The sequence below is a fragment of the Anguilla anguilla genome, chromosome 4 (assembly GCF_013347855.1).
Source record: "Anguilla anguilla isolate fAngAng1 chromosome 4, fAngAng1.pri, whole genome shotgun sequence".
Classification (NCBI taxonomy): Eukaryota; Metazoa; Chordata; class Actinopteri; order Anguilliformes; family Anguillidae; genus Anguilla; species Anguilla anguilla.
Window position 1 is genome coordinate 55,755,638 of NC_049204.1, and position 15,140 is coordinate 55,770,777.

The 15,140-nt window shown below is 47.9% G+C and overlaps 1 protein-coding gene across 2 annotated transcripts in view; it reads left to right on the plus strand.

Annotated features, from left to right (window-relative positions):
- faf1 (Fas (TNFRSF6) associated factor 1) overlaps positions 1-15,140 on the plus strand; it is an 84,351-nt gene that overhangs the window by 18,955 nt on the left and 50,256 nt on the right. For both annotated transcript variants that reach the window (XM_035414832.1, XM_035414833.1), the window contains exons 5-7: positions 2,419-2,510; positions 2,955-3,046; positions 11,894-11,999. In XM_035414832.1, coding sequence (XP_035270723.1) covers positions 2,419-2,510; positions 2,955-3,046; positions 11,894-11,999 — 290 coding nt within the window. The remainder of the gene's footprint in view (positions 1-2,418; positions 2,511-2,954; positions 3,047-11,893; positions 12,000-15,140) is intronic.

Genomic DNA, 15,140 nt, shown 5'->3' on the forward strand with positions numbered 1-15,140 from the left:
CCCCCTACTCTTTGCGACAAGTGTCATGGGATCTTTAATGACCACAGTGAGTCAGGACCTCGGATGGGATGGCTCATAGCGCCATCTACTACGATTGATGAGGAAGAGCGCAGAACAGCTCTTCTCCACAGCACGAGGCCAGTCGCCGCTTGGGGCCCCAGGCCATGGGGCCCGTCTGTGTTCTAGAACAACGTCCTTGCACCATGAGCCACCCAGCACCCCTTCGCTTATTATGCTCATGCCAAGGCTTGCGTCCCAGCGGTCTGTATGCTTAAGTCTTTTTTTTTTACATCCTGACCGCGTCGCTGCAGTTGGTAGAAATGGTTTTATTATGCCTCCGCGTCAGCACAGTCATGGCCGGAGGCATTATGTTCTCGGGTTGTCCGTCCGTCCCTCCGTCCGTCTGTCCCGATTCTCGTGAATGCGATATCTCAGGATTGCCTTGAGGGAATTTCTTAAAATTTGGCAGAAATGTCCACTTGGACTAAAGGATGAACTGATTAGATTTTGGTGGTCAAAGGTCAAGGTCACTGTGACCTCACGTCCATCCCATTCTCTCTTGACGCGATGAGGAACGCCTTGAGGGAATTTCTTCAAATTTGGCACACACGTCCACTTGGACTCAAGGATGAACTGATTAGATTTTGGTGGTCAAAGGTCAAGGTCACTGTGGACTCAGAAAACACATTTTTGGCCATAACTCAAGAATTCATACGCTAATTATGACAAAGTTTCACACAAATGTCTAATAGGATAAAATGATGAAGTGATGACATTTTATATCCAAACTGGCTACTGGTTGGCGGAGGCATACAACCGCGTGGCGGTATTTCTAGTTGCTCTACTGTTGTTGCAGGTAGAAGTGTCAGCTACATTGGCTGGCAGAAAAAAACTGTGGTTGGCTGTCAGCAAGATTGGTGCAGTGATTAAAATTTTTAAAGATTTATTTCAATAGCTGTGTTTTCCACCAGAGCGAAAAGAATCGTTATCTCATTCTGCGTCTTTCAGGTGCTCTTTTTCGGGTCCTGTGTTCATGATGAAAGGCCAGTATATCGTATATGTTGTACAAATGTTGACCCTAAATCCATTGCACTCATTGTATCTGCAGATCTGGGCAGGTGTAGTGTGTAAGTAAGGTAAGTATAAGAAAACTCTATTCCTGGAAAGTCTACCCTGTGCAATAAAGCATGCCTGTGGTCCTACTCTGAAAGGTTTGCAGAAGTCAGATTAAAGACAGCTGGTTATCCTTGCTTCTCAGAATAGTTGTCTATGCAGAAATGTGGTTTTTCTAATGAACTTGTCATGTCACTTCTGAGTAATTTTCAGTGGTGCTATTCATCTTGTTGTTGTTAACCACATAATTGTAAACAGGTGTTTTATCTGAATAGCTCTGCATGGAAACTTTATTCTTGATAACAGACCCTGTGAGCTTTGCTAAATGAGTAATGCATTGTTACCAGCTCTTGGGGGCCAGTCTACTTTTTAAACTGCAAGTGGCCAGTTTAAAAAAAATAAATAAAAAAAACTTCATGGTAAATGGACTGCATTTATATAGCACTTTTATCCAAAGCGCTTTACAATTGATGCCTCTCATTCACCCAGTCACCCATTCACACACACACACTCACACACCAATGGTGAAAGGCTGCCATGCAAGGTACCAATCAGCTCATTGGGAGCAATTAGGGGCTAGGTGTCTTGCTCAGGGACACTTCGACACACCCGAAGGGCGGGGGATCGAACCGGCAACCCTCCGACTGCCAGACAACCGCTCTTACCACCTGAGCTGTGTCGCCCTTGATTGTCGCCCTTCATTAGACAAAGTCTGGTGTTCCTAACTTCTGCTGAATCAAATTATTAATATCATGTGTAGTACTGTTTAATTGGCCAAGTTTGCAACTGGCCAGTGTGAGAAAAGCATTGGGAAATGGATGGAATTCATGACTGAAATGGCAGATTTAAAATATTAACACCTCTACTAGTGAGACAAATGCAACTTTGTTGCTAAGACACTATAAATCCTTAGCATGGTCCTCCTGATGTGATAATGCAAACAATAAAACGGACTGATATGTTGGTCACCAGTCGGCACCCTGAGCCGACCAGAGGAGGATGGCTTTCCCGCTTGAGCCTGCTTCCTTCCGAGGGTTCTTCCCATCTGCCACGGGAAGTGTTTCCTGGCCTTAGGCTTGCTCCTGTGAGGGTTTAGGCCAGGGTTGTCTGTAAAGCGTATTGTGACAACTGCTGTAAAATGTGCTATACAAAAAAAAAATGATTGATTGATAATGAGTCAGGGTTTTGAGTGCAATACCTGCCAGGTCCTCTCCCGCCATCTTCAGGCAAAAGGCTGAACTGCAGCGGTGGCGATGTGGGGGAGAAGCCTGGTTAATCTGTCCTGTGTGTGCTTTTTTTCAACAGGAGATATGAAGCAGATTCTGGAAACAGAGTTACAGGTCCCTGTGTCAAAGATGCAACTAAAAGGCTGGAAGAGTGGGGATGTGTCTGACAGTGTGAGTTTTCCGTGTCTGTCTGAGGTCAGGGCTGTCAAATACCGACCGTTTTCTGTTGCCTGCTACTTTTCTTCAGGTTTATTTCACCAGTTCTTTTACGGTCACTTTGGCATTTATTTTCTGTATGTATCACAATAAATTGCTTCAGCATTGAAGTGCAGCTCAAATGTATTTACTGATATTTAAATGCTGTGGAGTGTCTGCTGAATTCTAATGTGGGAGTCTGGACTGGCCGTTTTGCATAATGGATAGGGACCTGGAATTGCAACTTAAAGGTTATAGGTTCGATTCCCAGGTCGGGCACTGCCCTCGTACCCTTGAGCAAGGTACCGCAGTCAAATTGTTTCAGTAAGAAAATTATATATGAACGAATCGTACCTAAAGTATACGGGCTGTCTCAGTCACATGTACATAAATGTGAGTGTAATGTGGTCTTCTCTCCAGACCGTTCTGCGAAGTTTACACTTGCCCAAGAACAACAGCCTGTACGTCCTCACTCCAGACATCGCCCCCACCGCCAGCACCAGCCAGAACAGGTCAGTCTGCCTCCTCCTCCTCCTCCTCAGGCCCCAGCCAGCGCACTTCTGTCCCCCGTCCCGCCTGATACCAAGTTTCCAGCCAAGTGTTTCGCAAATGTTACACAAATTTCCGAGAAGTCGGCAAAAGAAAATGGCAATCGGTCTGCGTTTCCATGAACTATTGTTGTGCTGAAGAGGGCACAAAGAAATTGCGTAATCAAAAGAGTGCCAGCCAAACACAGTTATGGACAGTTAGGGCGGCTGTGTAGTGTAATGGGTAAGGAACTCCTCTTGTAACCTGAAGGACACAGGTTTGATTCCCGGGTATGACACTGCCGTTGTACCCTTGAGGTACTTAACATGCGTTGTTTCAGTATATATCCAGCTGTATAAATGGATGCAATGTAAATGCTATGTCAGAGTTGTGAAAGTCTCTCTGGATAAGAGCGTCTGCTAAATGCCTGTAATGTAATGTAACTTGGCAAGACACACTCGGTCTGGGGAGGGTGATCAGAGCAACCATCGCTCAGTTATACGAGGCTGTATTACGTGCAGCCCAGAGACGTTGTAGAGGGCGTGCGATGGTCTATTTAGTGACATTTTTTGGACTTTCTGGAGCAGAAGCATGCGTCTTAGGCCCCCGTCATAATTGATTTGACAAATCTGTTTCTATCACCCTTTATCGCATCTTATGCTTACGGATATGCTAACTTTTACACATCAGCAGAGCGTAAAAACCTTTTGACAATGGCATTTCTTTAGAATTTCAGGAAGTTTCCACTCCGGTTTACTTTTGCGCAGAATGAAAATTCGCATTAAAACTGGCGGATGGAAACTTTAGTATTGAATCCTCTCATCTGTCTGTTAAGTGAGGAAATGGACACAAGTACGATGAGGCTCGTTTAGGTACAGCCTTGAATTCTGGATCATGATTTATTATGGAAGGCAGTGACAATGTGACTTCCATGGCTGGTAAGGAAACCACAGCTGCACCACTTCAGTACCACTTCCTGCTTTGGATAGCTTCCGAAACGTTCCATCAACTGCTTGTGTGCACCTCAAAAATGTTAAAATAGAAACTTAGATTTATAGACTCATGCTTTTGCACCTTGCTTTGTTGACTAACATTCATCTCACTCTCCGCTGCTCCTTGTGGCTACAGGTATATTTTTTGACGGTTTTCTTTTTTGGCGTAGCTTGACGAACAGAGAATTAAATATAGAGAACACAAATCAGATAATTGAATTTATTCAGCACCTTTGGTGTTACTCCACAATGCAAGTTGTACATAAAAGGCATAAGTAATGTTAGTGGGATTAAAATAGGACCATTTGCCAACTGTGAAATAAGATAGGTCTGTATGTGTCTGGCCTGATGCATGGTGTTGGTTCCACCAGCATTTAAAGTGAAAGGTAAATGTTTGAGCATGCCAGGCCCAGCCAACTGATTAGGCCACTTGCATCTTGGAAATATGTGTGTGTAAAATGTGATTTTGTTTTACTGCTTATCACCAGCAGAGGGAGCCTGGTAATTCTTTAGGCTCGTAGTTCCCACTCTCAGTCCTGCGTGTGCTGGTTTTCGTTCCAACCACAGTTGCTATCCCAGAATTTTAGCAAGCTGTTAATTTTTCTTAATTAGGTGCTTTTTATGTGTTGAGGACTCATTTACCCTTTTAATCCAAATTATGCCAGAAACAGTTTTGCATGCCTTGGAAGAATATAATTCCCATGGTCATATTTTGCTTACTGTGCTATAACAATTACATATAAATTGGTCATTTTTATCAAATGTAAGACTGAGGATAATCAATTGGCTCCTAATTAGGTTGCGGGGCATGTTTAATTTATTAACACAATGCAGGTTTGGCTCGCTCATTGTTGTTTTCTTTGTCTTTAATTCTTCATTATTTTCCAAATGGTATTTTTGGTGGCCAGGTGTCCACACTTTCGCTAATTGGTGTCACCAACTTCGCCGATAGTTAAAAAGGATTAAGCTCTTTTTATGCAATTGTTTGTTATATAGCGCAATGAGCGCAATATGAATGTGGGAATTCTATTCTTCATGGCATGCATAGACAGTGTGGTATAAGAGGGTTATTAATCCCTCTAAACATGAAAAGCACCTAATTAAGAAAAAATGAGCAGCTTGTTAAAATTATGGGATTGTGATTGGGGTAGGACTGAAAGCCAGCATACACAGGGTGGCCTGAGGAACGAGTTTGGGAACTACGGCTCTTGGCTAAAGACCACCGCACACACTTTAGCTTAGGTTTAGAACTCCTACATTTTGGAAGTTTAATCGAAAAGTGACATGACGTTCATTTGTTTGGGCGATGGGTATTGCTTCTACTAGCATGTTTGGATTAAAAATGATTTACTCCTGCTGTGAGGTAGTGTACAATACTGATACATTTTAAAGTCTGAAAGCTGTGGTGTCTGCATGAACACTAGGTGGCAGTGTGTCTTTATTTGTGAGTTGTCTTGATACAAACCCAGAGTCTTGCAGTAATATATGTAGAATACATGGACTTTCTATTTGGAGTACAATTGAATTGTTTAAGCATAAGTTACAGTAAAGCTGTGTATCTGCTGTTGTGTCTTTGCTAAGTCTGTCAGTAGTCTTGCATATTGAATTTACCCCATTGTGTTCTCTGTATGTAATTTGCCGGTTGGTATACAAAGTTTTGCTTTTTTTTCACAAGAAATTTTCATCTTTCAATATTCACTTTTATATGTTTAACTATTATACCATTCGTTGTGGATATTTGGTAGTGCCTTCTTGGTCTGGTTGTCTTAGTTTCATTTCTAACTTCTAGGTTCTGCCCTATAAAGATTTATTACAAACAGGAGTAGTGTCATTTTAGTCAGTGTAAGGATGATGTGCCTTGTGAACAAATGCATTTGATTAATTAGTGAGTTTTGAGTTTGAATTTTCAATTAGGTGAGTTTTCAGGTAACGCCTGTGTTGGGAAAAGACTGCCCCTTGAAAGACAAGACAAGGGCAGTGATGTTGTGCTGCAGTTTGGGCAGTACTGGGCCCAACCGTTTACCTAACCCGGAGGTTTGAGGCAGGAACACGAACCAAGCACATCGAAAAAGACAGATGGGGGGGGGGGAAGAAGAGAAGAAAGAAAGCGAAGCCGTAATGCCTTATTAGCCAAGAAGTGGTTTTAAACGCGGGCTGGGTCATTTCTAACAAGTTGGGATGTGTGGTGTCTAATTATGTGTGTTGATTAAGACTGCTGTTGAGCCCTGTGGGGAGCTGAACTAATGCAGCCAGCCTCTGTGTTTCAGCTGGGGAGGAAGAGCCAGCGATGCAGGCCCTGTACACTGAGGAGTGGGGGGGGGGGGGGGGGGACAACATTTTTATTGTTGCCATCATCTACGTTGTTGAAAGTATTTAGATCTTAGTCCAGTCTTTTATTTTTTGAAACTATGACACCTGAAAAAGGATGGATATTATTGATTCACAGCCTCCTTCTTGCTAACAAAACTGAAGTACCAACTGAAATGTCTTCGTTGTGTAAGGGTTTGGACCATTTGCTATGTCTGTAGCTCAGGTTCAAAAAAAGATGGAATTTGCACCTATTAGGTAGCGTGTCCATTTATACCACTTGATGTGGTTTCATAAAAATGAATGAAATTAAATGCTTTCTAAGGTCCCTCAGTCAGGTCGTGAAATTCAAATGATGATTCAACCTTAAGACCAAGGAGCTTAAAGGATGTGGTGGTAATAAGACACTGATCAAAAGATATAAAAAAAAAACTTTCAGTCACTAAATATTCCTTTGGGCATAGTCAAGCCTGTCATTTTAAAAGGGGGGTTCATGTATTGACTCTTTTTTTTACCTACCGTCTCAGGCCTGAGTTTGCTTGTGTTGTGATGGTAGCCGGTGAAGGTTTTACTGTGACACTCTTAATGGCCCTGCTCTCTGCTGTCTCTTTAAGCTGCATAATGCCCCATTTTACGCAAGTGCTATATATCTAATTTCCAGTGTTAGTGGCTCATTATCCCCAGTGAACTATCCGAGCGGCGGTGTGGGGGAACAGGCGCGGGGTGTCTTGTGACCTTGTTGTCATCTTTCCTGGCGGATGGCGGTGACAGCTCGCTCTACACGGAGGAGGACCTCCTGCGGGGGCGAGCGGGGCGAACTGTTATCTGTCGTTTAAAAATAACCTCCGCGCCGTTCTTAGAAAGCTGCCATTCCGTGGCTGAAAAAGAAAAAAGGCCCCCTTCCCGTGGATTTTTAGATGGGGATATAAATATCAGCGGGCGAAAGAGCCCGGCCTGACGATCACGGGGTCAATCGCAGGCGTCCTGAACCGCGAGGAACGCGTCGGAGGCGTGTCCAGAGCGCCTACTGTGTATCTGTGCTTCCACATGAACAAAAAGCAGCACGTCATAGCTGCACGCTTGTTAAAATATAGCTATGTTTAACGTTTTCTTGCAGTGCGTCTTTTATAGTAATTCAATCATAGCTTGCTCTGATTGAGCAACTTTAAAATCACGAATAAGGTCATGATTTTTAACAAATTTGAATTCAGCTGGATATGAAATTATTAGATATGAACATTGTATTAAAGTGACTGCCAAAAAACTGGAAGCTAATGGAAATCTTTTATGTAATGCAGTCTGTCGGTCTCCAGGTGTTGTCCCTTCTTCAAATGAAGCCAAAGTCTAAGGAATGCACCCAGCTCAATTAGGCCAGTTGGTACTTATGGCTAGTCCAGCCCAATTGAAGTGAATGGGCATCGTGCAGCCAACAGGTGGCTAAATGCATAATTTCATCAAAATGTATTCACCTGACTTTCAAACCTCAAGTAACTGAGTTGAAGAGCTGCTGTTGTCAGTGGAAGTTCTCCACTTAACTGCTGGGGGAGGAATTCTCATCTTTCCGATCGCAAATGCAAAACAAGATGGCGACGTGAGCGTCGCCTAGCCAGATGCACGCCAACGTTCTCTTACACACTCTGGTTCTGTGGTGTAGGCTAAACGCTACACCTGCTTCTCACACAGCCTGCTGATTCAGTTCTGTTTTATTTGCATGGCGTGTTTTTACAGAGAACTGTCGCGAGGACGCTTTACTGAGTAGCAAGGCAAGAGACTCAGAGCTGAAAGAGCAAACAGAACATACACCACGCCTGAACCCCCAAATAGCAAGCGCATGAGGTAAAAGAAACTCCCAGTGGGGAGAAAACCCTCAAACGGTGTCGAGAAAAAACTCCCCAAGTCCCTTCCCAGTCTATCCACCTCCCATTTCTCCAGAGTGTTTAAAGCTGGCTAGCGAAGAACAAGTCATCAGCTCAGTTATAAATAGTGAGAAAAAGATACTTGAGGTTTTCTTCTACAAGCTTAAAAAAAGGGTTGTATGCTCATGATTATAGTGTATCTAGATGTGGGTTATTACATTACATTACGTTTTATTTGGCAGGCACTTTTATCCAACGCAACGTGCAGTAAGTGCATACCGAAGGTTATTGGAACGACAGTCAGTGTACTGATGCACCCAGGGTGGGGGTGATTTCTACCATAGAATTTCAAGAGCTCTTTTCATTGCCAGAGTTAAACAATTTCACGGTCGTTCTAGAAAAGAATAAGTGTCTGTTTTGCATTTGGGTATTAGAGCGCGTGTGCTTGAAGCGTGTTCTTCTGCCAGGCAAGCTGTTTGTGCAGCTCTTCGGAGCGTTTGATGCCTTCTTCCCCCTCGGAAAGCTTCTGCTGGAGAGGAGCATTGTGGGTACTGTTTCGGGGCCGGCGGCGAATCGGGTCCCTCTGCTGTAGTCGGGCTCGGCGTTTGAAAACGGGACAGAACTTAACAAAATAAAAGCCGCCGTTGGCAATTAAGCGCGACGCGCGTCTCTGCACACCTAAACCAAACAGACTCATCAGACTGTTCTCCCCGTTTCCGTGCCCACTCATTCTAATCCACTGTTTGATTATAAATAAATTGGAGGCTTTTGAGACTTTGTGAGGAGTCCTCCGTCCAAGGTAGTTACAGAAATCCACTCTAAACCAAACTGTTTTTTTTCCTCTTCCCTTTTCCTCCCCCGCCCCAGCGTTGACTGATTCCTTATATAACATGGTATGCAGAAAACCCTAATCTCTCGCATAAATAATAGAAGGTGATGAATAATTTAATATGTATAATCTATTTCTATTGCTTCCCGGGTGTCTGTTTACTTAAGGTTATTTTAATTTGAACCCAGACTTTAAAATACAAATGAGTCATTACACATTTGGTATTTATTTCATCTTTTTTTTTTTTCTCTCCTCTCTTCACGCTCTCTCTCTTCGCCTGAGCCTGTTATCTCCTCTGAGATACAGTTCAGGCTCTGTCGCAGATGCAGGCGGGCTGTTGGCAAACCGAGCACTGGAAACTATTAACAATTAATATGCTGATTAGTCTTGAGACAAAATAGCCGACCGAAGTGAGCCTGCTAATGGAAGGCGGCCATGTTGCAATGAGCAGTGCAGAAGTTGAGTCAGAAAGCACAGTGCAGAGGATAGCAAGGTTAGAGCACGCGACCATCAATCCGGTGGACCTATGCAGACCGTACGCTGGGTACATATCAGGCAGGTTGCTGTGATATGAGTTTAGCAGTTGAACTCTGCATGGAAATGAGATATTTGTGCTATTTCTGGCAGGAGTAGTTTAATAGGTTTTGGCTCGGCTGTCTGCTCTGGGACACAGTGTGAGACGCGAGGCTTATCTCAGAATGAAACCAATCTGTTGTGACTGCTCTGTTTTTCAAATGGCTTGTTTTTTTTATCTGTAAAGCGAAGTGACATTTTATAGCGAGCGCCACATGCCAATTTTAGCCCTGGGATAAATTTGGCAGACCCAGGTGTTGTACAGGTTATGTTGAATGACGGATGAATTTGGGACACGTTACCCATTTAACAAGAGGTGAAGCCTCCGCGCGTCTCAGAACTCCCCCGAAAATGCACGATGGCTCTGCAGGTTTCAGAAAGCGCTCACAGTAATAATGAAAATGACACTAATGCGCACAAATGTCTGTTAAATAATGATCGAGAAGCAAAAGTCCAAGCAGTGTCTCGTTAAAAGCCCATTGTCTGCATGAAGAACACTGTCCATACAAGTGTTTTCCCCCGGCTCTCCATCTTCAGAGAAGATCTGGGTAAATGGGATAATAAGATAATGCATTGGGATAAGAGAAGGGATAATAAATCTCTACATGCCTTTGGTAAAATGTTCTGCATATCAATACGAAAATTGTTGTGATCTGTTATACTAGTCGAGTGAATGTTTTCCGCGGTAATACTTTGAGCCAGGAAGTAATTTTTGCCCGTCTTCAGCTGTTCTGTCTCACTGTCTTTCGTGTTTGGCTCTGGGTCCTCAGACAACACACGGACAGATTGTTCTCTGTTTATAAATACTGACCCTGTTGTCACTGACATCAAATGTAATTGTGCGAGTCTTAAGTTTTGCGGTGAAGTGCAGATTATCGAAGCTTTCAAACGCATACGTTTGAAGAACTCGGGAAAATTAACCTAAGAATTATGGTATGGGGAATAGCCAGGTTTTTACTGTTTGTCAGATGATGCATTAGTACAATAATTGAGGGGCAAAAGTCGTCAATTCAGGGGCCAGATGCTTCCTTCCCATCCCAAAAATGTGGACCCCGCCCCTCAGTAATTCTACTGCATTATGGGATTTTTCCACCCCCCAAAAGGAAACATTTCTCATTGTGTCTACTCCAGGCTGACGAACAGCTTTCCTCCAGTGATAACTTTAGCTCTTGCAGCCCTGTCTATTAGCAACAGCTTGGATTGTGCACAAACAAATCATTTCAATTTCAGATCTCTATTCATGAGACCTGGAAGCCCCCCCCCCACCTCCCCCCTCGCCCCACCCCGCCCGCCCGCCACCGTCTCTTCCCCGTCACATCTGCACCTCCTCAGCCCCACACATTTCCAATTTCCCCTCTTAGCTACAACAAACACTACATTTACATATTGATTTCATAGTTTTAGTCAATGTAAATATGCTGTCATTACAGTAAATTTGGGCTTCTGTTAACATAAGCTTGTCCAAATCTCCTCAGCTTAGCGCCGCGATTGCATAATTAATGCGCGTAGTACATATTAATTCAGACTCTCTCCCCGCTCTCCCGCCTCTGATTTCCGCTCTGGTTAATTGACAGGCGCTGGCTGTGGTAGCTTCTCTCTCTCTCTCTCTCTCTCGCCCCGTGTACGCGCTGAGAGGGGTGCTAGCGCAGGGCACCTCTTCACCTCTGCGTTTCGTGTGCTGAGTGTCCTCAGCTGAACACCCCTGTGTGAAGCGCGGTCTGAGCGCCGCAGGGCTTCCAGGTCGCGCCTTTAAGCCGGGAGTCAGGTGCGCGCTCTCGTAGCCGCCGTCGCCCCGGTTACGCCGGCGGCGGCGGCTCCCGTTTTCCACCCTTTAACATCTCTGCCATCCCCCCCCCCCCCCCCCCCCCCCCCCCCCCCACCCCCGGCGCGTGTAGTGCTGCTCCAAAGCAGGAACCCCGACAACAGATCGATAGCCACCCCAGGAGGGCCATCTGTTGTCGGTGTGTTTGTGTGTGAAGGAGGGGGAGGGGGAGGGGCGGGGGGTGGGGTGTGTGAAATGGCCGCTCGCGTGCCCTGCCCTCCGGCCCGGTCACCCCCGCGCGGGCGCGGCGCTAGCGGACGAGCCGCGCGGGCTGCTCGGGCGTGTCGGGACACAGCCGGCTGAGCCCCCGGGGAGGGGGGCGGGGATGCGGGGGGGCAGAGGGACATCTCCACGGGGACGCCCGCGGGACGAGTCGCGGCACGCTCGCACCACTTGACTCTGACGCCTTGTTTTTCTCCGCATCCCCCTCCCCACCCCCCACCCCCCGTCAGCTCTCTGCAGGAGTCCTTAAATCAGAACTACCTGCTGGTCATCAACCACAGAGAGGCGCAGCGGGACTACAGCCTCAACTTCCCGGGAAGCAGAACCATCCAGGAGGTGAGCCGCCTGCCGCCGCCCCCCAGGGCGCTAACTGTCCTCTTAGACACATTCGACCCTGCTGTGTAATCCTCCTCCACCTCAGCTGTGAACACCGGCCACAAGCGCTTACTCATCATGTTTAATCACCAGAAGGTTCATACCTGCTCCTGCTCCTTCAAAGGCACACGCTTCTGTATTTTATTTTTGTTAATACAGTTTTCGTACTACAACTTGAGTGGCTTTAGAAATACATTGTGTACACTTGAGTTCTCACAGCTCTGTTCACTGAATTGAAACGATGCAATAGAAGCCTGTGCTAGTGGGTTGTTCCTGTCCCCTCCCACTTTCCTCCTCTCCCAGTGAAAGTCTGGCCAAAACAAAGGGACCATTAGCCAATTGTGTGCAATCAAAATCAAATAGTTACCTTCTTCCGCATTGTACACAAAGGATTGGCTCTCATTTGCTGTAAGCCCTTTCTTCAAATGTTTGATCGCTCCGATTTGCTTTATAGTTTCGAAAACCAATTTTCAAAAATATACTTTTTATCACTGGCTTGGTTTGTAACAGGTTTGCCGTAATATTGTGTTGTAGACGGATTTAGGACACGGGGCGCTCTTTCTCCTCCTCACATGTTTGGTATAATATGCTCATGGCGCTGTAGCACATGTTCTGCATGGCTGCTTCAGCCTGCAGTAAGCGGACCGGGAGAGAGCTGGTGTCGCAAGGTATTCCTTCCCTCTGCCACTTCCCCCTTCTGGATTATCCGTCGAGCACACAGAGCCACAGGCTTCTAAACGGCCCAAATGCTGTTTGATCTGAGGACAAATTGGCCTTTGCGGAGAGTGGGATGGGGTGGGAGGGGGCGGGGGGGGAGGGGGCACTTAATTTCTCCTGCTGAATTTAAACACTGGATTTGGGAGCGGATGAAATATTCATAGATGCCGGGGACACACAGGCGGCCTGTTTGCCCTGCATTCATTACTGTGTCTGCTCCAGGCCCGGCCTCGCCCAGGCCGCTCGGGCCCCAGGCTGAGGCAAACAGGCCCTTGTTTGGCGGCAGCAAGCTGTCGCTCCGCTCCGCGCGCAGAGCGCCCTCTCCGCCCTTTTCCTCCGAGGGCGGGCTCTCGCCAGGCACCGTCTCTAAACGCCGCGGGATTTTCATTAAACTTTGGGGGTCGGCGTGACTCGGGGATTGACACTCTGCTGTCGAAACCCCAGCCTCTCTCCCCCACCCCCACCCCCCCCACCGCCCCCAGCCCCACGCCATCGCCGGTACCGTGAGCAGGAGGATTTAAAGTGGCCTCATTAATTATTCACAGCGGGCGGTCTGCTCCATGTTAAGTGTAACAAGCTCCCCACGGATTGACAGCGGCGCTTGCTCTGTGCGGGTTAAAGTGGGGTCACGTGACTCAAAACAGGCCAGGGAACCCCGCTGCCCTCGCCGCCAATTTATTTTGGCCTCCGTTGCCCTGCGAGGAGATCCGCGAGGACGCGGTTCGAGGTTCGACGTAATGAACGGCGCCGTCGTGTGCCGGTGTGCAGTGTGGTGGCGTCGCGGGGTCGCTCGCCTGGACGAGCCGCTGGTCAGTCCTTAACGGGAGACGTTGCCATGACTACAGGTAACATGAGCAGCAGCCATTCATATTCAGAGATGATGTCATTACAGACTGGCACAGCCTACAGCTGGAAGTGGCTTTCCATGTTAGACATGGTGTTTCAGGTGAAATACATTTAATGTAGCTATGTACTGAATCATGTTTATACATTATAAAGTTCAGTTTTAGGCACTCTTTCCTCACTGCAGACAGTCATGCCATGTAGGTTATTGTCCTCAGTCTGAGCCTGTGTCCCAGCCTGGTCCACACAGAGCAGTTGAAATTCCCCCCTTTCGGGGCGGTGGGCTCTGATTGGCTGCCGGGGTCCCCGCTCTCTCCCCGCGCTCCGCGGCTCTGCCTGGACGACGCCGGTGACCATTACTGTAATCAGCGTACTTGACGGGTTTGTAATGGTGCTAATTGAAGAGATTAATACGCCAGCGGCGGGCGGCGGTGGCCTCGCCCCTACCCAAGCAGATGGTTCTGATGAGCGCCCACTGTGATCCTTAAGTGTTTCTGCTGGGATTACAAAAAACCTGGGGAGGGGGTCCCTGTCGTGAGCGGGGCCAGGAGCGCCGGCGGGGTGGGGGATGTGGGGCTGGCGGGGGGGCGTGGGGGCGGAGAGGGGATGGGTGGGGGAGCTGGAGTGGGGACAAAGAGGAATCAAACAGGCCCCGGTGTCCTTGTGCACGCTCGTCTTAAGGCATTCTGCCCCCCCCCCCCCCCCCAAAAGAGAAAGTGAGCCCCTGCCCCTTACGCACTGTCCCGCAGGACAACGCCGCCCTGTGCACGTATGTGCGTGTGCGCATGTACATACGCGTGCGCGCAGCTTCCTTATCAGCGCTCTGCTGCTTCTGATCTGCTTCTGACACTGCCTTTATCTTGTGTCGTGTGTGTAAAAAAGCAGCTCAAAGGATAAGCAGGGAAAAATGTGTTGAGTCTTTTGGGGGAGGCGGTGAGCGGGTTCCAGGAAGGCGGGACCCAAGTCTACGGCGGCGGCGCTTTTTAAAGCGCTCCCATTGAGCCGCGGCGGCGGTGCCCGCGGCCACGTACGGCGGCCAGCGCGGAGCGCCCCCCCCCCCCACCCGCCCACCCCCCTTCCCCCCCACCCTCCTTTTGTCTTAGAGGAAGATCAGCCGGCGCTTTGGGCCTGTGCATATGAATGGAGGGGGAGCCCTGTCCCCCCTGTTTGTCTTTGCCAAAGGCTCTGGCTGCGCCCGTCGGCTCCCAGGGAACGGCCCGGCCGCTCCCCGCTCCCCGCTCCCCTCTCTCTCCCCTCTCTCCCCTCTCTCCCTCTCTCCCCTCTCTCCCCTGCTCCCCTCTCTCTCCCCTCTCTCTCCCCTGCTCGCCCCTCTCTCCCCTCTCTCCCCTCTCGCCCCTCTCTCCCCGCGGCTCCCCGGGCCCCCGCGCTTTGGCCGCCATCGGCATTCCCCCGGCCAAATCTGCCGGGCACGCTAAGCCGCAGAGCAAATGTTTGCCAGGAAAGCGGCGGGCAGAATGGGGGGCGGCCGCTGGGGCCGACGCGTCCGTGACCAGACGAGTCGTCCGGGGGATTTCTCCCCGT